Source organism: Olea europaea, unplaced genomic scaffold (assembly GCF_002742605.1).
Source record: "Olea europaea var. sylvestris unplaced genomic scaffold, O_europaea_v1 scaffold1507, whole genome shotgun sequence".
NCBI lineage: Eukaryota > Viridiplantae > Streptophyta > Magnoliopsida > Lamiales > Oleaceae > Olea > Olea europaea.
This window is the reverse complement of record NW_019232646.1, coordinates 41,060-63,775: the sequence shown is the minus strand read 5'-3', so window position 1 is coordinate 63,775 and position 22,716 is coordinate 41,060. Positions and strand designations below refer to the sequence as shown.

The window sequence follows — 22,716 nt, the reverse complement described above, 5'->3', positions numbered from 1 at the left end:
GGACAGTTATCACCAAAGAAGAAATCTCAGTAGATCTTAGTAAGATTGATGCAATTCTTAAATGGGTGCAACCAACTACGCCTACCGAAGTACGTAGTTTTCTCGAGCTAGCTGGGTATTATCGACGATTTGTACATAACTTCTCGAAGATCGCTTCTCCTTTGACTCGGCTCACACGGAAAATATTCCATTCAGATGGATAGATGAGTGCGATAGGAGTTTTCAAGAACTTAAAACACGGTTTACTACTGCACCCATTTTAACTATTCTTGATGGAGCGGGAGGATTTACGATTTACAGTGAGGCCTCAAGAAATGGGTTAGGTTGTGTGTTGATGAAGCATGGTAAGGTAATTGCTTATGCCTCCCGACAACTGAAATCTTATGAACTAAACTATCCTATACATGATTTAGAATTGGCAGCCATTGTTTTTGCACTTCAAATATGGCGCCACTATCTTTATGGAGAAAAATGTGAGATCTTCACGGATCATAAGAGCTTAAAGTACTTCTTTACCAAAAAAGAGTTGAATATGAGACAAAGAAGATGGTTGGAATTAATCAAAGATTATGACTATACCATTAGTTACCATCCAGGAAAAGCAAATGTAGTTGCTGACGCACTAAGTAGAAAACTTTTCCACCAAGAGACCTTTGACCATTCAAGTGAAGATCGAGAAAGCTCCCAATTGAAAGAAAAGGGACCAAAAGGAAAACAATTAATCACTCTTACTGCTCAATCAATCATAATGGAGAAAATCAAAGAAGGTCAAAAGAGCGACTCTTTTGCTACTAAGATTCAACAAAACTTAGCTAGCGAAAAACCAACAGATTATTGTATTTCAGATCAGGGAATTCTTCTATATAGAAATCGAATATATGTACCTGATATAAACAGACTATAGGATGATATTCTATACGAAGCACATACAACCCCTTATACTGTTTACTCTGGAACCACCAAATTATACCACGACGTTAAAACATTGTATTGGTAGCCGGGTATGAAACATCAAATTGCCAAATTCGTAGCCAAATGCTTAACTTATCAGCAAGTAAAAGTAGAACATCAAAGACCAGCACGATTGCTACAACCTTTACAAATTCCAGAATGAAAATGGGAACAGATTACAATGGATTTTGTGTGTGGTCTGTCCAAGGTTACAAAAGGTTTTGACGCTATATGAGTAATAGTAGATCGACTAACTAAGTCTGCACACTTTTTACCCATTAAAATTACCTTCAAAATGGAACAGTTTGCTACGTTGTATATATGAGAAATAGTCCGACTCCATTGTGTACTCGTTATGATTACATCAGATCGTGATCCACAATTTTTGTCACGATTATGGAAGGAGATGCAGAGCTGTTTAGTTTCGAAGCTTCAATTCAATATAGCTTTCTATCCACAAACCAATGGACTGCTGGAACGAACTATACAAACTCTGGAGGACATGCTTCGTGCCCGTGTTTTGGAATTTCAGTATAGTTGGGATTATTATATACCTTTAATTGAATTCTCTTATAATAATAGTTATCACATATCAATCCAAATGCCTCCATTTGAAGCGTTATACGGTCGAAAATGTCAATCCCCTTTATATTGGAATGAAGTAGGTGAAAATAAAATCACAAACACCGAAATGGTTCAAGATATGGTGAAAGCAGTTGAGAAAATTAAAAGACGATTAAAAACAGCTCAAGATCGACAGCGTAGCTATGCAGATAAACGACGACGACCACTCGAGTTTGAAATAGGAGATAATGTTTTTATTAAAATATCTCCTATCAAGGGTTTACTAAGATTTGGGAAAAAAGGGAAATTGACACCAAGATACATTGGACCCTTCGAAATCCTTGAACGTATTGGTAAAGTTTCTTATCGATTAAAGCTACTTGAACAGATGAGAAAATACATGATGTATTTCATGTGTCAACTCTTCGAAAATATATTCCAGATCCAGCTCATAAGTTAACAAAGGCACCAACTGATATTCATCCTGATTTAACTTGGGAAGAAAAATCAGTCAAATTATTAATGAAGGACACTAAGAAGTTTCGCAAGAAGGAAATACCAATAATTCGTGTTTTGTGGCAAAGTAATGCCATCGAAGAAGAAACTTGGGAAAGAGAGGATGAAATGAAAGCTCAATATTCCGAACTCTTTGACTAAGGTCATTTCGGGGACAAAATATTTTTTTGGGGAGGAAATTGTGACATCCCAAAACTTTAGTAAGTTTATAATGCATATTCATACATTGTATTGTGATGTATATTTCATGTAACATAGTAAAAGGTTTATTACTAATATTATAACCTTATGAAAAGAATTGAATTAAAATTTTGGTTAAAAACCATGTGAAAAAAATTAAGGAAAATGAGGTGGTTACTCTTCATAAATGACATTGTCACTCTAAATATGAAAATGACAAATGGTATAAGGTGGCTACCCTACACATATCACTTTGCCACTTTATATACTACAATGACAAATGGCATAATAGGGTAAAAGGTGGCAAAATAATGATTGAGAAAAAATAAATTAATTATTAATTTAATTCTAAATTATTACTATAAATAGAGAAGAATCAGAGAAATGGAAATGCATACAACAAAAACCAAAGTCAAGTAACTTCAAAAAGATAGCATTTCAATTGTCTTGCAACTTGAAGGTGAGTAGTTTATACCTACTTTTATTTCAAACATATTTATTGCAATTATGTTTATTGGATTACTTCTTGCTTTTCAAATTAATTATAGATCCAAGATTCTACCCATTGATATTGACATTGCATTGGATAATGATTGATATTATTGATTTTATACCAAAGTGGTGTAATCAACTAATGAGCTTATATATTGTTACTTTCATATTGCACGCACAGGTAGGATTGAACATCTATAATCGGGGTCCATTATTTTCCTTTCTTATTCAAATTAAAGAAAGATTATGGTATAGATTACTCGCTGAATAAATCTATTCACATTATTTTATTTTCTTGTAGATGATCATATTGAAAACATTGACTTTACCTTGGGTGAATGGACGATTTCGGAAGATGGCCGATATTGCATGTATGTCAAAGAAGTCCACACATGGATGACGTATCAAGACTTTTCGGGTTTCTATCACTTTGTGGGATCTCATTACTATATTGACTACTTCGAAGCCACTACTATGAAGTACTTATTTTCAAATGATTTTCTTGGAGAATAAATGTGTCCCGGTGGTCTTTGATATGTAGTATAAATATTAGTATAAATCGGTTGGTTATGATAGTAAAATATGGTGCGTAGTGCGACTTTTGCATAGTGAAAACTTTTGTAATGCAACTTTTGTATATCCACTTGTCTCTAATATACTTTTTGCAATATAACAAAGTATATAAGAAAATTTTCAACTATCTTATATTTATTGTTGCTTGCCTACTCCATAAATTGCCAAAAGTTTTTTCTCTTCACAGAGTATTCAAAATTTTGAAATCTTTATACATAAAGTTAAATAACTAAATTGGAATTGTGACATTCGGCAGGTTTTATAACTATGGTTCAAATACACAAGAAATTTAATGAATAATGTATGAATTTTCCTAAATGCCAAGGGTTTTTGTATTTTCACCTTTTTATATTTTAAGTTAAGTATTTTATGTACTATTATGTAATCCAAAATAAATAAGAATCTTGTGAGTAATACCATAAGGTATTATTATGTAGATCTACATCGAAATCAGTCATGCGGCTACAAACACTAAGTGGATATTGAGAATAGGTATGACATAAGGGAGAATGAGAGGTTGGGTTTCTATCCCACTAGAAAAATTATGCTATGTGCATACTTTACTTATTTTTTATATTAAATTGTGAAAATATTAGCATAAAATCTCAACTAAGCGTGTTCATATACTCATTCCATATTTTAAATTATTTTAACATATGCTTGATAGATCGGAGTTGGAGGTCGAGACTACTGACATAGTCCGTATTGCTGGATCAATAATTTAAGTTTTTCTTTCGATATTTAGTATTTAGTTAGAAAACTATTGTCTAACTTAGAATTTTATGTATTTAATGTTCAAAATTGCCGTTAAATTTTTAAAAAATAAGTGCTTCATTTATATTATAGTAGTGGATTAGATGAATTGACATTTTTATGAGAAAATAAAATAACTTATTTTATTGTGCAATGATCTTCATTTTTTTTTGGGCATTATAACGTATCAATCAACTTTTATACTAGCTAAAGGAATTATTTGAGTAACCTTCGTCACATAAGTTTCGAGTCGTTACATTGTAGGACTTTGCATGGAACTTTTAATATGTGTTTACATAATCATGTTCACTGAGTCGATATTCAGAATCAAATTTGGTAACAATTTTAATGGTCGGTTGTAAGCAATTATTTATCGTTTGTGAGTATATATTAAATTGATTAATCGATTTAATATATTAAATGATGTTCGTTATCTTTGAATCCAATCAATTTTCGGTTTTTTTTAATGTATTAAGTTGATACATATTGTGTTATTGTTCATGAAAAAGTATGACCCTGTAAAATATGAATATTGTATTGGAGAATTATTTGCTTCCGAAGAGCATAATTTTATAAGATTTAATACATTATATTTTTGCTCCTAACGAGTAATTAAATTATTATTATTCTTGAAGTAGCAGAAATATTTCAAAAGAATATTGATCGATTTCAATGTAAAATCGCAAATTAAATTCTTAATTTCTTTACATGTCCATTCTTCTGTGTATGTATTTATATATCGATGTTCTAGTTAAGTTTTACTTGCTCCAAAAGAGCATAATAAATATGATCTAACTTAAATATTTTTACTTCTGAATAGTTAATCATTGTATAATTTATTGTAATAATATGTGATTGCTATCAAAGAGTATGAATTGTAATTTTCAATGTTTTAGCAGAATATTTGACACATTACTTTTGAATATGTAATAATAATAAATAACGTACCCTTGAAGTAGCATATATTTTGAATAAAATATAATTTTGATTAGTGTTTATCCCTGAAAAAACATATAATTAATGTCATGTTGACATTGACTTGTTTGAACACGTATTTAATTATTATATGATTATACAATATTATCATAATCTTCAAAATTAATTGTATTTTATTTTATTTTATTGTAAAGTTACTCAAATGCTAAACATCCCAAAGTTGAAGATGAACTGTCAAGATAACTATCTATTTGATAGTGCAAATATGCACACAATTCTTGAAGACAAAAAGTATTTTCTGGACATAATAATAGTAGAGATAATGTTAATATGACATCAGTTGTATTGAATGTCGTTGAAGGCTTCAGAAAAGCTTATATTATTTCATCAAATAATACAAAATTATATATTACCGATGTACTTTATTCTAGCGGATTCAGATGAAATTTGCTTAGTTTTGAGATAGCGATGCAATTAATATGACATTGAGATGATACAAGAAAATAATATATAATATTCTTACATTTATTTTGTATATGATCAGAAGTAAATAATAGAAAAATTACTAGCGCTCCCTTTTAGCATGTACTATGAATTCATAAAATTGACATTATCACAAACTCGAAGTTCGTTAATTCTATAGTGATTCAATATACTATGGAATAATTGTAGAAACAATCAATAGTGCAAAAATTCGCAAAATCTGGATAGCCTGGACTCTTGTGACAAAATGTTGATATCTCTGTGTGTCATTGTCCAATCATCATGAAATTTGGATAAAACGTTCAAAACTCATTTTGCTTCAAATCCAAATATTCCCATTAATATCCAATGGTTCTTTTGGGAGAAAATACTATAATTTCTTTTTTTTTTTGAATTGTATCTTTAAAGAATATAACATTTGTCAACTATTTAAGAATTTCTAAACCTTTCAAATTCAAGTAAGTATATTTTTTAGAAGTTTTTCTATTTCTACTATATATTATGTAAATTTTTAGATTGCTTAAATATTTTGATTTAACTTGTGCCCAAGAAAAAATCATTACTAGAAATTATATTTATACTAAATGAATATGGTGTTAATGTTCTAGAAAAAAATACAACCCATCTTATATAAATGTTCCAAAAGGAATTATCCGCTCTTGAAGAGCATGTCATTAAAATTTCAATATTTTAGGAGAATATGATATGTTACTCTAGAAGAAGCAAAAATAATACATATTAGTATTCTTAAAGAATATTGTTCTTGAAGAAGAACAAATTTATTTGAAATAATATTATAATTAATTCAATATCAATATTCTTGAAGAATATCGTTCTATTACTTGTGAATAATCATAACTAGGTGTATATCAATATTCTAGAAAAATATTATTTTGATATTATATAAAAGTCAATAATGCATTATCTAGGATAATAAATTTTTACTATTAATAATTTATTCTCTACTAAATTAAACTAAATTAAAGAGAATATGATAAGTTTCTAAAATTTATGGTATAATTGTAACAAACACTATATTGAACTAAAAGTTCAATTTGATTTTATTATTTGGCACAACTAGGGATGTCATCGAGCCAAAATTCAAGGCTCGAGTAAAATGATCGAACTTTCTTCCAGGCCCTAGCCAGCTCGAGCAAAAGTTCGACCAAAAAAATTAGGCTCGACTAGAGCCAGGCAGGCTCGATTTTTATTTTTTTATTAATAAAAAAGGCAACCTCTGTTGCCTTAAAATTAAGATAGTAGGTTGAAATAGGCAGCAGCATGCTGCCTTAAAAGGCAATGTGTTGTTGCCCTTAAATTTATTATTTTTTTTATGTATTTTTTTAAAATATAGGCTCGTGAGCCCAAGTCACACGGGTCGACTGGAGCTTTACCCGGCATCAAAGGATGACGATCGGGTTCGTAGGCTTGAGGCTCGGGGCAAGCCCCATTTTAAGGTGTGGGGCAAAGCTTGAGCCGACCCATATGACTCACAGCTTATATTTAAAAATAAAAAATAAAATAGAAAAAAAAAGTGTTTTAAGACAGCAGGTTGCTGCCAAACATGGTAGCAACCTATTGCCATGTGTTATAATAATAATAAAAAAAGACACCAAAATCAAGCCTGTCGGGCTCGACCCTGCTCGAGCCTATTTTTTTTGCTCGATCAGGCTAGTGCCCGAAGAAAAGCTCGATTATTTTATCCGAGCCGAGCCGAGCTCCAGCCTCTAATTTTGGTTCGCAAGTCGGCTTGGCTCGGTTCATTGACATTCCTTCCGGCACCCCAAAATGGAGCTTGACCCGAGCCTCGAGTCGGACAGGCTCGAGCTTTTTTCAAGCCGACAAGTCCGATCGTCATCCCTAAGCATGACCAATCAGACCATCACTGGATCAATAATTATATGAAATTAAAAATTCAAATGGACATTCGAAGAAGAACTTGAAGATTCTTTAATCGAACGAATTCCTATATTCTATTTGTTCTCTTCATTGAAAATTGATCATTAAATATCACTAGTTAAGATAGAGATTGAATTCTCTATATTTCTGATAATTAATTAGGGTAACGAATAGGGCCATATCCATCCTCCACATTGACCATCTAAATATTATTTGTATCTTATAAATTTGATAGATATACTATATGATTATGTTGTGATTACAACTTGAAATTTGTGAAATTATTACTCAAATTTCAAATTGTAAGCATAATTTTTAGATTGTACAATCAAAACGATATGACTTATTAATGCTAGTGATCCTAAATCTGAGCATTTTAATAAATGTTAGTTGAGATGTTGATAAGTGGTTTAATAATATTACTTGTTAAACATCTCCAATGAAATTGAGAACAAAATAGTTCTCAATTTTGTTTTAGGAAATACTATTACGCATGATACAAATATTATAGTTCTCCTTTTTATAATTGGCTTATAGTGAGATCCTAATTTTTTCATCTAATTATTTTTATAGTATAGTATATGTAAAATTGATCACTACAATGCACTGAGATAAAAAATATAAAATGCTGAAAATAAATGAGTAGTTTGAACCCTTGTACAATATTTCAAAACCTAACAGGTGATATTTTATAAAGCGATTTGTTGATTGCAAATTTGACTGGACATTTTTCTCAATATTAGGGGGAGGAATTAAGAAATTGAAAATAATGTACAAATGCGCTATCACATAAATTCTCTCAAAAAATTTAAAGGATAATTCATGTTGATGCATTTACTGACAAAGAGATCAACAATATCATACACACTAACTTTAAATGCCCAACTCGAATTGACTCCTGAAAGGACAATTCATTAATATTATATTTGATAAATTTATTATACGCATGAAACATGATAGTATTCGATTCTAATACAAAAATAAATCTTCAAATGAAAATGAATTAATTAGCAAATGAGATATACTTTTAATTAGTATTTAAATACAACAAATTATAAAACCCCAGAAAATGTTCAGGTACTTGATATGTTGAAATCGATATATCTGAATAAGTTATATCGTTGTGAAGAAAGAAATAGAATTGAAAAGAAAAAGTTGTCGACAACACTTTTGTATATGATGTACTCCATCATATAGCAAGGAGTCGAAATATCGATCGAAGTAATGATTGACCAAATAAAAGAGATGTAATCCTAAATCGAATTCACTAGAGAAGCCTAAAATTTCTAGATTTGTAGTCAAAAAATTCAAAGCATTTAATTTGAAATACGTGATAGTCAACTCATCTGTGATTACTATTAATGTTATCCCTAAAGGATTTAATATTTTTGAAGTATAATTCAAGTGATACTATCAAGAGAGGAAGTGAATATGCGTTGTACTATTTTTTCCTTAACCAATATTTTGTCCCTTTAAATTTTCCTACTTAAAAAAAAAAGTACTCTTTTTCCCTCTTTATGATTTTTTTACAGGGATTTTTGTAATAAGATTTTAACAAAACATATTCTTTGAATAATGAATATCCATAATATATAAGATATTTAGGGTTGGGCAAATCTCCCAAACCGAACTAAATTCGAATCGAACTGAACTGAACCCGACGATTTTTTGTCAAATTAAATACCCGAACAGGTATCTGAATAGAGAACCAACGGGTATGGTTCGATTCTTGGTTCTAAACCAAAAACCGAATCTTTCTATTTTTTTATATTGAATAAATCAAATTATTTTAATTTTAATTTTTTCTAAACAAGTTAACAAAATAACAATTTCTAAATCCTAATTTTTGGCCCAATAATTTGTTTTATTTCTAATTTTTTAATTTTTGGCCTAATTACCCATTTTATTGTTTCATTTCTTAGCCCAACAAGATTCAATCCACTAAATAACCCTAAACACCTACACTAAAGTACATAACGCTGTCTCAACTCTCGCACTCACTCTCGTAGCCTCGCTGACATTCCAAAACCTATACAATCGTCGGCTGACGATGTGACCTCCGATCGAAGCTTTAACTGTAGCAATCATTTGAACAAAGTAGTCTACTAGTCTCTAACATTCCAAAACCATTGAATATTTCATTAGTTGTATTTATATAATGTTGTTATAAATATTAAAAATTTTAATTATAGTATAGAGCCGAACGGAACCGAACCCGAACGGTTCCATAATTATATTTGGACCGGACAGTTCCATTTACTAGATACCCAAAAATTTTGGTTCGAATCGAACCTAACCGACCTGCGCCCACCTCTAAAGACATTTACCCTCAAAATAATACTTTTATATATATAAAACTCAGTCTCTAGAAGATCAACAAGAGCTATTTTTTGAATAATTATGTTACTACAATTATAGAATTGTCCCACTAGATTTTCTTGAAGATATTGACATACACGATTCCAATATTGAAGACATTGACATACAAGATATGAATAATTGATACAAGAATTGAAATCAAAGAAAGTAGCTATACTCGTTTTCCTTCAATCACATTTTGTCCCATTGAATTTTTTTGACAATGTTTTAACGAGACAACATTTTATTACTCCAAATTATTTGTACTCTTTTTTCATTTGTTGGCATTTTTGTCCAATCGAGTTTTCGTCAAATATTATTTCAACGATATAATTATTGTATAAATAGACATTCAAGGGGTGCCAAAAATATAGTAGTATTTATGAATGACTTCTATACTTCTGTAGCCCTTGTCATTATGATTGTTGTATCTTTGGTAACTTTAATTCTTCCTATAAATATGGAGCTTTGGTTATTAATAAACCCACAAATTTATTGATTTTTCCTTTTTGTTCTCTTTAATTTATAACATTTAGCCCCCCTATTTGATAGGAATTATAATCTAGATTTTAATTTAAATCAAAATCAATATTTAATTTAACTACCTATTTTATGAGATTCGTAACTTTTTAATAATACATTTCATCAATTTTTATCAAAATATTTTAAAACTCTAATTTTAGTCTCCAAAAAACGGTGGCCTAACATTTTGTGGTTTTCTTGATCAAAAAAATAAAAATAAAAAGAGAAGAAAGGCAAACAGAATCAAACCATGCCGTAAGTGCCACCCAAATTTTGTGGTCTCGAGTTATATCTTAGTGGATTAACGTGGTTGTATAGAGCCCCTCACACGTGCTCCCCCACATGTAAAAAATTTGTGGACCCCCTATTGTGAGGGGGAGCACAATTCTATCTTAATACATTTTGACGTCATTAGTGGCGTCTTATGTTTTCTTAGATGTGATTATTGTGCTAGTAGGACAAAGTAATTGACGTTCTCTGCCGCAAGACTCTGATTAGTTGTATTATTGCATAAAATACATTAAGGAACGACGGAACGTGACAAATATTGGCAACAGCAATATCCTCATTTCATTACAAATTTTTTGTTTTTGCTAATGGCTTCTCAAGGTGCCATACTCCCTCCTCATGTACTCATTTTTCCGATGCCAGTTCAAGGCCATGTGACTTCCATGCTCAAACTAGCCGAACTCCTGTGTCTTTCTGGCCTTGACATTACATTCATGGTCTCTGATTTCAGCTACAACCGCCTCCTGAAGCACACCACAGTCGTTTCGCGTTTCAAGCAGTATCCTGGGTTCCATTTCCAGTCCATTACCGATGGGCTTCCTGATGACCATCCTCGAGTTGGCGAGCAAGTCGTGGACATCCTGACTTCAACCAAAAACATAACAGGACCACTCTTCAAGCAGATGATGTCAGAGAAGAATTTATTCGGTTCCGGAACCCGAAGACCAATTACTTGCATCATAGCTGATGGGGTCCTGACATTTGCCGGTGATTTTGCTGAAGAGAAAGGGATTCCCCTCATATATTTTCGTACTATAAGTTCTTGCTCCTTTTGGGCTTCTTTTTGTATACCTGAACTCATTGAAGCTGGTGAAATTTTCGTCCAAGGTATCCACTTTCTTTTCTGATTTCTAGTCAACCAATCTGTTTTAATTTAGTCAAAAAGAGGTGTAAAGATATTTAATTTCTTGTCTTGATGAATTTTGCAGGTATTGGCATGGACCAATTAGTAAAAAGTATACCGGGAATGGAAGGTTTTCTAAGGATCCGTGACTTGCCCAGCTTTTGCCGTGTCAACGACATCAATGAGCCAAAACTTCACATGATGAAATCCCTGACCAGACAAACCACAAGAGCGCAAGCAGCCATTTTTAACACTTTTGAAGATCTAGAAGGGTCAATAATATCTCATATACGGAAGCACATACCAAAAGTCTTCACCATTGGACCAAATCATTCCCACCTGAAGTCGAGACTGGCTGAGAAGAAGGTCGATAATTCAGTTCTTTCAGGAAGCTTCTGGGCTGAAGACCGGAGTTGTCTGGATTGGCTTAATGCACAGCCGTCAAATTCAGTAATCTACGTTAGTTTTGGAAGCATTACAGTTGTGACAAGAGAGCAGCTACTGGAATTCTGGCATGGATTGGTGAATAGTGGACAGAGGTTCTTGTGGGTCATGAGACCAGATTCAATTGTAGGGGAAGGTGTGAAGAATCAAACTCCAATAGAATTAGAGGAGGGTACGAAGGCCAGGGGTTACATGGTAGGATGGGCTCCTCAGGAAGAAGTTCTGAACCACGAGGCAGTGGGTGGGTTTTTGACTCACAGTGGATGGAACTCGACTTTGGAGAGTATTGTAGTTGGTGTGCCAATGATTTGTTGGCCATATTTTGGTGATCAAACAATTAACAGTAGGTTTGTGAGTGAGGGTTGGAAGATTGGGTTAGACATAAAAGATACTTGTGATAGAGATATTATTGAGAAAGCTGTCAAAGAGCTTATGGAAGAAAGGAAGGATGAGTTCTTGAAAAGGTCACAAAATGTGGCAAATCTTGCAAGAAAAGCTGTTAATGAAGGTGGATCATCGTATCACAATTTGGATGCTCTTATTGACTACATCAAAACAATGATAGTCTAGCATGAATGATCATCTGATACTTTCCATGGATCCTTGAGTAGCATGTCACAAAATTACGATTCCTTTGTTTGTTATAAGATTGTCAGCATCGAGATGTGTATCTTGTAATTTTGTTGATTGCCTACCTGGCTTTGTGCTAATTTTCTGTTCGATTCTTTATTTTTAAGCTAACATTTTAGTTGCTTAATTTCCTTTCAAGCCTTTAGAGTACCGTTAAAAAATCCTATAACTCTCTTTGTATTGTGCATTTGTGGATACTTCCATCTTTGTCAAGAAGATTTGATTTTAATCATTCAAATAACACTATGGTTTCAGAGTGACAAGACTTATCATTCGATCAAGAAAGATATACAAAAACTATTTTAAATTTGAACTACACTACAAATTTACATGCTACTTGTGCCATTTTTAATATTCTGTAGGTACGAAGTGCTGCATAAAGGGCATTCTGGAAGGTTGAAGTTGGATCAAATTCAGGTGATGCATGTGCCTTCTTCAAGGGACAGACGTGTGGTGTATACATACATAAAGCAGAGTCAAATAAACGACCATACTCCTGATGTTGTGTTGTGGATGGTAAATTGATGTTGCTCAGCATCCTTCAAGTTGAATTGTACTTTCAGAATTTCATACAATATTCGCGAAGGGGCAGTAGAGTTGTCTTCGAAGATCTAGATATGGTATATACTAATTGGCACAAGAAGTTGAATTGTACTTTCAGAATTTTATGACTCTAGTAAGCCTTCAGTATTCGTGGAAGGACAGTGGAGTCTCTTTTTGAAATTTTGATATGGTATTATATTAATTGGGTAGAATGTTAGCTTAAGTTTTAAATTATTGCCCTATCAACCGAAAATCTCTTAATTTTCTAAGAAATAATATCTCTTGTTCACTGTAATTTTGGGTAAGAACTGTAATGTTGGTAATAAATGGATAGCTAATAACTTTTACAAATGTGCAAGAACAACAGAAATTTACTTTTATATTAATTTGAAAATTTTACATTACTTTCAACACCAAACACACCCCTTCATTTCCAAACATGAGACAATAAACACTGAATTAGCATTATCACACCACAGACAGACATCATAAATTTATCAGCAAGATCAAAACATCAACCAGAAATCTCAATGGATTTCACCTCAGGCTTCTTCACTTCCTCCTTAGGCACAGTCACAGTAAGCACACCACTCTCCATGCTAGCCTTTACCTGATCTGTTTTGGCATTTTTCGGCAACCTAAACCGGCAAAGGAACTTGCCACTGCTTCTCTCCACGTGATGCCACTTGTCATTCTTCTCCTCTTGCTCCTTGCTCCTCTCTCCGCTTATCTGAAGCACTCCTCCTTCTTCAACCTCCACCTTAACCTCTTCCTTCTTGAGTCCGGGAAGATCAGCCTTGAAAACATGGGCCTCTGGAGTCTCTTTCCAGTCTATGCGAGCATTGGCAAATGCAGATATTTCGCGGACAGAGTTTGGGACATTGGCTACCGAGCTTGAGAAAGGGAAGCCCTCAAAGGGATCCCAAATATCGAGAGAGAATGGATCGAAAACGTTGCTTCGTCGATTACCAAAGAAGCTTGGAATCAGAGACATTTATCTAGTGGATTTCTTCAATTGCAATATAAGGATATGAGTTTTCTTATGATGGCTGAATCCAGGCTTTCAAATTCTCTATAATCAGAGTAGCTTAGAGAGTCTAGATATATATGGGAAGAAGACGATGATTCTAGGGGCCTGTTTGGGCCCCATTTTTTCACTCAAAAAATTGATTTTTTGATCGTTATTTCACCATTTCAGCCGTCATTTTTGACTTCTTCTCTCATAAGTGGACCCCACTTTTCTCTTAACGGTCAAAAAATCAATTCTCAAAATCACTCCCAAACAGGCTCTAGGAGTTTCCCGGCATTCTTGGGAAAAAAAATCCTTGGGGACCGTTTGTCATTATCTTTGACAAAAAAGAGTTATAAATAAAAAAGAATAACATTCTGTAGAAAAGACGAGGTCTTTCTATAAAGTTCTATACTACCAGTTAATAAAAGAATGAACCAGACTTCCAATGCAATACATACAATCATGTTTATAGGAAGAGTATTATTATTCAACATTATCAATGTTGAGTATTGATATAAGTTATAATTGTACGACATTAAATGATAAATTTATTTAAATATATTATTCATTTGGAACTTATGACAGGACCAATTATACTTTAGCACCACTATTGCTAGATGCGTTGTTCTCGTAGAAATTGTATGCAACCATGTTTGTAGAGACAAGGTATTCAAATATTAAAGCTTTAACATACTGGTTACATTAAAAATGTAACTTTTTTTTTTCCTCCAGTAGAGTAATAACAAACTCTTGTTTAGTTTATGTTAACCAGCACAATATTTCATAACGTTTATCCAATTCAAGCAATACCCCCTAAAATTTTATTTAGGAGCAAAATTTTTCTAAATCAGTCAAACTTTATAGGATACAATCCTTTATCTTTTTCCATAAAGTCATGTAAAATGAAGAATTTAGCTTCACATTTAAATAAATAAAAAGAAAAAAGGAAGAAAAAATAAATAATTGTGGTCAAAATCTTTTCAAAAAATGCAAAAATGAGTCTAACTTAAGAAAATTAAAAAAAGAAATAATTGCGGTCAAAGTTCAAAATCTTATGAGTGTTCTTGTGATTTAATTCATCTTCATAGGTTAACATATTTTATAGAGATAATGGTCATACGTGAGAATGTGTTTAATATTAATTGAGAGAGTTCGTTAAGCCATTGTTTGATATCCATAAAATTTTAAAAACATAGTTTTAAAATGCTTTTTTTTTTTTTTGAGAACGTGTAATTAAAAAGTAAGAAAATGTTTTGGATTTACGTAAACAATATTTCATTGTATAAATTTGTGATTAAAAATGAATATGTAAAATAGATTAAATTAAAGTAAAGGAGGTCAAACTTGCCTTAAATAAATTAGGAACATCAATCTTCAAGTTCTAATATGTGTTTTCAAATTTTGAAATTGATATTAAAATACAAGAATATAGAGGCATTTAAAATCCTAGTGTTTTCTTTTAATTCAACATAAATGCTTCTCAATTGGTTTAAAGTTTGACACTTAGGGCCTGTTTGATTCGGTGGGTTTTCCATAGAAAATTTTCCATTTTCCACCTTTTTTGCCATTTGATTGCTTAGATTTTCCTGGGAATTGGTTTTCCTCCCCCAACCCTCAAGTGACCCATTTTCCTTAAAACTATGGACCAGTTTTATATTATTTCTTTAATTTTCAGCAATATGAACAAATTCTATCCACAATTGTAAAAAAATCTATTCCTTTAATTGATAGTTTTCATGAAAAAAAAGTCAAACGAATACCAAAAGATTCAAAATTTCAATATTTTTCTGGTGAAAAGTTATACAAATTAAACACTTTTAATTAATAATTCTCAATAAAACAAGCTCTAAACAATTCAATTTCCTGGAATCATTTTCTTTCCATTCAAATTTCATTCTTGCAATTAAACGGACCCTTAGATTATTTGTAGATTATGTTGTACTTTTAAAACTATAAGAATTCTGACATTGGGATTATGTTTCCGTGGGAGGATATGTAATCAAAGATATAGCAAGGATCTCCTAATCTCGAGTGATTTTAAATTCGACAGAGATAAGCCTAAATTAACTTCCTAGGCATTGATAAGTCTCTTCCTCAAGACTCTTGCAACCTGAACTATGGTATAGACTTTTGTTTAGTTTGTGTGTATCATGTATGTCATGTGTCAAAGATCATATGTTAAAACATGTATAAAACCAAATAATGAAATTAAAAATGATATTTCCTCGAACAATATTTTTAATGTTTTAATTATAGTAATTTTTATGGATGATTTTTATATTCGTGCAGCCCTAGTTGTTATGAATAATGTATCCCTTGTAATTCTAATTTTCCCTTACCAATACGTGGCTTGGTTATTGATAAAAAATATAAGTTTATTAACTTTTATCTTTTGTTGTCTCTTTTTATCTTCAATTTATAACATATTCTCTGCTCTGATTCCTCTGGAAAAGGTTCTTTTTATATAAAATAATGAATTGATGATGTGAATCCATTTTTTTACAATGATGAATAGGCGTGGGCGTGGATTGGGTTGGGTCGGTTTTTGCCCCAACCCTAACCTAACCCAACATTGTCGGTTTGATAAAAAATCAAACCAACCCAACCTAATCAAGTGTCGGTCGGGTTGGGTTGGGTTGGTCGGTTTGAGCAAAAGTGTAATTTATTATCATATTATGTTCAAAAAAAGACAACTCGTCATCCAAATAACTAAAATACAAATAATATTTAATATAGCATACAACTATCCAAATAAAAATTCACCAACATACAATTAATACAGTCATCCATTGTCAAAAGAACTTGAAAATTAATACATTGAACTTGAGAGTTGGGGCAGTTGCATAATCAGGCATTCTCAGATTCTCAGCACTCAATAGTTAGTAGCAGTCTAGGAACATTGATGACAAAACAAAGTAAACCCATCTGGGACCTTAACTTAAATTCCCAGCAAGCCAGCAGCAGTAAGAACATCTCAGATTCCCAGCAAGTCAGCAACATTGTAATTTGGGACCCTTAACTCCAACGCCAGCAAGTCAGCAAGACAGCAACATTGATGGCAATAACAAAGTAAACATTTGTCGTAATTAGATAAAACTATCGCTTATAAATAAATAATAATTCCCTTTGCAGGTAATTTATGCATGAATAGGAAAACATCTCCTAACAGCTTCTTGTTTCTACTTAATAAAAAATCCTAGGCTATGAATAAAACTGTCCAGTTGTAATTGACAAAGAACATTTTGAAGAAAAGTTATTACAGGCTTTTGAGTTGCTCGAGCTTTCATTTGCTGATGTCCATGGAATTACGAAATATTTCTTAAGGGAAAGGAATAAAACTAATCTTTCCAGATTACCTATATGAAAACCTTCCTGGAGATCTTGCCTTGTGACGAATGTGAACCATCTTTATCTAGAATCTGTTTCAAAAGCTGGGAATGCCATGTTTATTTAGAAATTAGAAGGCTGGGAAACCTCAAATACAAGCTTATTCATAAATTGGCATTTCCTGTCAAATCCCCCACCTGGTTTGCTTTTCAATGTTTGGTTTTTAACAAAAATCTGGATAATGAGAACTAAGAAAAGCAAACAATTAATGTGTCAAAAGAAAGTACCACCGTTTTGCTATAGGACATATAAATATGCTTTCCCTATTCATGCATAAATAAACAATATTCTACAAACAAGAATGTGGATTACTTACATTTTTTGTCATGCAAAAGAGTGATTTTCACTACACAATCAGATTCAAAAACAAGATCCATCTCACCAAGTGTAAGAAACTTTGAGCAAAATATCCTTCAAAAATAGTTAGAGGCTTAGAGCATTTCAAATATGTAAACTCAATTCCTATTCATGCATAAATAAACAATATTCTACAAACAAGAATGGGAATTACTTACATTTTTTGTCATGCAAAATAGTGATTTTCACTACACAATCAAATTCAAAAACAGCATCCATCTCAGTATCTCACCCAGTGTAAGCAACTTTTAGCCAAAATATCCTTCAAACATAGTTAGAGGCTTAGCGCACTTCAAATTTGTAAACTCAATTATAGTAATATATAACAAAAGTATTCAGTGATATTAGAGCTCTGGAAGACTGGAACTTACATTCTTTAAGTTTGATAGTGTCTTTGCATTTTGTAACACGTGATAAAGTCAAAAGACATTGTTTGTTGAAGCAAAAGTTTTATGCACTAACCTGTTATCATAAAAAATTGTACAAGTCAGTTTTACAGAAATGGGAAAACTGATGGAAACATAATAATTATGAAATTATTCACCGATTAATATGCCTACATGAAAAGTGAAATCTTGTAAAATAAATGATTCACTTAGCGTCGGGTTCTTGGTCATCTTCAATTGATTTTGAATTTATTGAATCTAAAAGCTCATCCATTTGGTTGTAATGCTCAACATCTTCCATGCAAAAACCATCCAAGTTCGGAGATGCTTTCAACCAATTTTGAGTGCATACTAAGACCTCAACCATTCTAGTACTTAAGGAACTACGAAAAGGATCAAGTATTCTTCCTCCAGTACTAAATGCACTTTCTGAAGCAACAGTTGAAACTTGAATTGCTAAAACATCTTTGGCCAAATTGGATAACACACCATACTTATTTCTGTTAACCTTCCACCAATCCAGAACTTCAAAATCCTTGTTCTCTATGCTTTCAACAGGTATCGTTCCACATCATTTTTTATTTCAACTGAATCCTTCACCGCTTGTTTTTCCAGAAATCTATTGAGACGAGCATTACTAATAGAAGAAGAACTTCCTTTATATGTATTGATAGAACTTAAAGACTCCTCGGTTGACACTTTACTATTTCCATCAATACCTTCATGACCAACATACCACTCATAAATATCTATCAAATTGGTTTTCAAAGACTTCATCATATTACTAGCAACTTTTACATCCATATATAGATCATTTAAACAATATTCAACATAATCCATTTTGTATCTTGGATCGAGGATAGTAGCAAAAAGCAACACTTGATTCACATTTTCCATTTTACCCCAATACTTATTAAACTTCTTTTTCATGTTAGTCGCCATTTCAACAAAAAAAAAGTTTCCACTTAATCTCCATTCATCCAATTCGATTACAAGATTACAAATTTCATGCAGATAAGCACAAGCACTAACATGCAATGAAGCACTAAAAACCAAAGTCGCATTAAAGAAATTTTCAAGAAATTTAACAAACACAGATACACTTTCCCAATCTAAACTTGACGGAGGTCCGCCCCTCCTCCTACCGCTATCATCTTCTCGAAAGTAATGTGAATACTGAGCATCCTCCTCTTCTAACCTATCAAAAGCTTTTTCAAATTTCAATGCCGTCTCCAACATCAAATAAGTAGAGTTCCACCTAGTTGGAACATTCAAAAAACACAATAGGCTTACAATCAATCTTCTCTTTTCTTGCACACTTCTTTAATTTTTCGTACCTAGAAGGAGAAGATTTCACATATTTGATTGCATTGCGAACATTCACAATGGAGTCATGCGCTTCCCTCAACCCTTCACCAACGATCAAATTGATAATGTGTGCACAACATCTCAAGTGTAAATACTTCCCATCTAGAACACATCCATCACTACTCCAAGCAACTACCTTTTGCCTAAGATAAGAAATGGCTGTGTCATTGGAGCTTGCATTATCAACAGTGATAGCAAAAATTTTCTCAATCCCGCAATCATGCAAACAAGTCTCAATCATTTTTCCAATAGTTTCTCCCCTATGATTTGGAATGACACAAAAATTCAAAATACGCTTATTAAGCGTCCAATCAGAATCAATGTAGTGTGCTGTCAGAGACATGTAATTAACATTCTGAATAGACGTCCAACTATTAGTTGTAAGGGAAACCCTTTGACGGTGAAAAGAAAAGACATCTCTCAATTTCAATTTTTCATCCAAATACAACTGATAAATGTCTCTAACTAGAGTCCTACGAGATGGAGCCAGAAACTGAGGACATGCTACACTACAAAAGAGCCTAAAACCACGAGCTTCAACAAACCTAAAAGGTAGTTCATCCAAAACTATCATTTAGCACATGCAACTCTACACTCCTCCTTGCTTCGACCAACAGCAATAAGATTGCTCCTTCCACCCTCTTTGTTCTCAAATGATAAGGATTTCTGCTTCTTATCCACCAATCTACCAGGATATTTCTTACATTTATTTGTCAAATGATTACTCAATGTACTAGTACCACACTTCTTAGTGCCACAAGCATAATCCACTCCACAATAATTACACTTACACCTAACATTTGGATCATCCCTTGAGCCTAATAGAGTGAAATGATCCCAAACATAAGAAGATAATCTGTTAGTTTTTCGTTTACCCAATGTTGACGGAGCACGTGGAGGAAGACCAGATTGCAAATCGGTATCTTTTCATTGAGCCTGTGTGCCACACTCTTCCTGTACATCCATATCTACCAACATACCACAAAAATCATGAATACCCCAAAATACATCTATTAACTAACAATTATTAATGCATTACAAGGAAAATTATTGCACATGAGTCCATTACTTAAGCACAATGCACGTTATTCTGACTGCAATTTCCAGAAGACTGAATAACAAGAGCATGTCTTCTGCAACCTTAGACACAACAACAACCAAAGAAGCAGTAAATCAGAAGTAACATATTAACAACAACCAAAGATAATACAGTATTCTAAAACTAAGGCAGTATTCTGCAAAGATATACAACCAAAGATAATACAGTATTAGCAAATCAGAAATTTTTTTAAAGATAACACAGTTCCATGTATTAGCAGTTGACGATAGCCTCATTGACAGAAAGTTGATTGAGAGACTCCTCAAAACTTGTAGGTAAGTTGCTTCACTGAGATAACTGTATGTCATAAAATTGTAATTTTTTTATCACGCTTCCAATTTTGAAGGCATATATTTTTGTCAGGATCCTAATACTTTAGTCCAGCTGTATTCACACTCTGCCATTCCTATCCTTAATGCCATCTTTGTGTTCTGCTCTTTGGACAGATTGAAGAGGCAGATATATTTAAAGAAACCAAACAATATACTTATAAAGACGGTTCCAGTATGTCTTTATGGACTTGGTATACTATTTTCTATTTTGATCTTCATATGACTGCGTCAATAGTCGATACTCTTTTCAAGTAATTTTATCCTCTTTGAGAATATTAAGGCAACTGTCAAAGCATCATCATTACTCATAATAGAGAAAGTGGTGAAAAAGGCTCACTATTATGCTATGCTACACCTCTGCTCTATTTTAACATTACAAGTTTATCTCTTCATTCCACTGCCGGCTTATGAGCATGTTTGGGACGCCTTAGGCTTAAAAATAAGCACCACATGCGTTGTTAGATATTTTTCATTATTTTGCATGTGTTTGATTTTTTGTTTTGCGAATGATTTGCCGCCCGGATTAGTATTTGCCGCTGCGCAACGGGGTTCGACCTGTCCGGTCAAGTCGCGGGGGCAGCGCCCCTTGTGGGGGCTCGGGGGCAACGCCCCTGAAAGAGAATTTTATTTTCAAAAGTTTTTGAATAGGTACATCTGTTCATTTTTTAACAGTCACTTCCAATAGCTGTATGCAAGGATTTCAAGGGATCACCTATTCAAACAGTTGCCTCAAACAGTGGCTTACATTTAGTGGATCCACCTACATTCAAATAAGCCACACATTTGGAGCTTATTTTTTAGCTTCAGCCATCCCAAACATGCTCTATTTCACACTGTTCTATGTTGGAAGGAGTAAAACACTGTCAAAGCTGGATATCTTTCAGTAGAATCAATTTTAGACATTTAGACCAACATAAGCCAGGTGCTCAAGCTCAGACATAGGTTGCGAGTTCAAATTTTACCTTTATTCCATGTCCATTTAAATTTAAAAACAAATTTCTGCTATCGGACTAAATCCACCTTCTGAATCTCAAACACAATGCAACAAATCTAGAACTGATTTTTGCACCCGGAGAAACACAGTTAACTCGTAAATGTACTCAAGGAGTCAAGGCAGCAACAACGTAAATCTACTCATAAATCTACTCAGATCTACATAGTTAACTCGTAAATCACTCATAAACACAGTTAGACAACTTACACTGACAACCTACGTGTGGAGAACAGGAGAAAGTGTTCGAAAACGAAGAAATACACTTACCCTACGCGTGGACAACCTAGACAAAACGATGACCAGCAAGGTAGCAAGCCAGCATCTGGATCAGCGTCGGCAATTTGGGTCGGTGACGGGAAGAGATAAGGCGACAGAGAAGTGAGGTTCGGTGATTCGGTCTGTAGTATGTTGATTATTTAGGGCTTTTTCCATTTTCAGTTTTAAGTCGCGTTTTGTCGTTTTTTTTTCATTTTTTTTATTTGGTCGGGTCGGGTCGATTTTGAGATGCCAACCCGCAACCTGACCCAACCCGAACCGACTGTTCAGAACATGGACCGAAAATCGGCCTTAAAAAATAAAAAATCGACCCAACCCGATCGGTTCGGGTCGGGTCAGTCGGATCGATCGGGCTGGGTCGGTTTTTGCCCACCCCTAGTGATGAATGGGAGGCCCAAACCACTCAATCAATTTTGGTGACCTAATTCCCTGGTGTTTGCGCTCAAAATATCCGTTTACTTGAAATTTTGTGTTAGAATTTGCAAGGTATGTCTCGTAACCAAATCATAGCTTTCACATCTAATAGTGG

The 22,716-nt window shown here is 33.1% G+C and overlaps 3 protein-coding genes across 3 annotated transcripts; 2 read left to right on the top strand and 1 right to left on the bottom strand.

Annotated features, from left to right (window-relative positions):
- The first annotated feature begins 1,306 nt into the window (after nucleotides 1–1,306).
- LOC111376442 lies at nucleotides 1,307–10,741 on the top strand. The gene is made up of 6 exons (XM_022999403.1): nucleotides 1,307–1,793; nucleotides 1,904–2,098; nucleotides 2,760–2,884; nucleotides 3,005–3,074; nucleotides 10,113–10,141; nucleotides 10,685–10,741. Exons 1-6 carry the CDS (start codon nucleotides 1,307–1,309, stop codon nucleotides 10,739–10,741), a joined length of 963 nt encoding a protein of 320 aa, XP_022855171.1.
- Nucleotides 10,742–10,752: 11 nt separating this feature from the next.
- Nucleotides 10,753–12,532, top strand: LOC111376445 (7-deoxyloganetic acid glucosyltransferase-like). Its single transcript, XM_022999406.1, has 2 exons — nucleotides 10,753–11,343; nucleotides 11,445–12,532. Exons 1-2 carry the CDS (start codon nucleotides 10,824–10,826, stop codon nucleotides 12,371–12,373), a joined length of 1,449 nt encoding a protein of 482 aa, XP_022855174.1. The 5' UTR covers nucleotides 10,753–10,823; the 3' UTR covers nucleotides 12,374–12,532.
- Nucleotides 12,533–13,393: 861 nt separating this feature from the next.
- Nucleotides 13,394–14,032, bottom strand: LOC111376446 (17.3 kDa class I heat shock protein-like). Its single transcript, XM_022999407.1, has one exon. The coding sequence runs from the start codon at nucleotides 13,968–13,970 to the stop codon at nucleotides 13,491–13,493; it is 480 nt and encodes a 159-aa protein (XP_022855175.1). The 5' UTR covers nucleotides 13,971–14,032; the 3' UTR covers nucleotides 13,394–13,490.
- Between the last annotated feature and the right edge of the window lie 8,684 nt (nucleotides 14,033–22,716).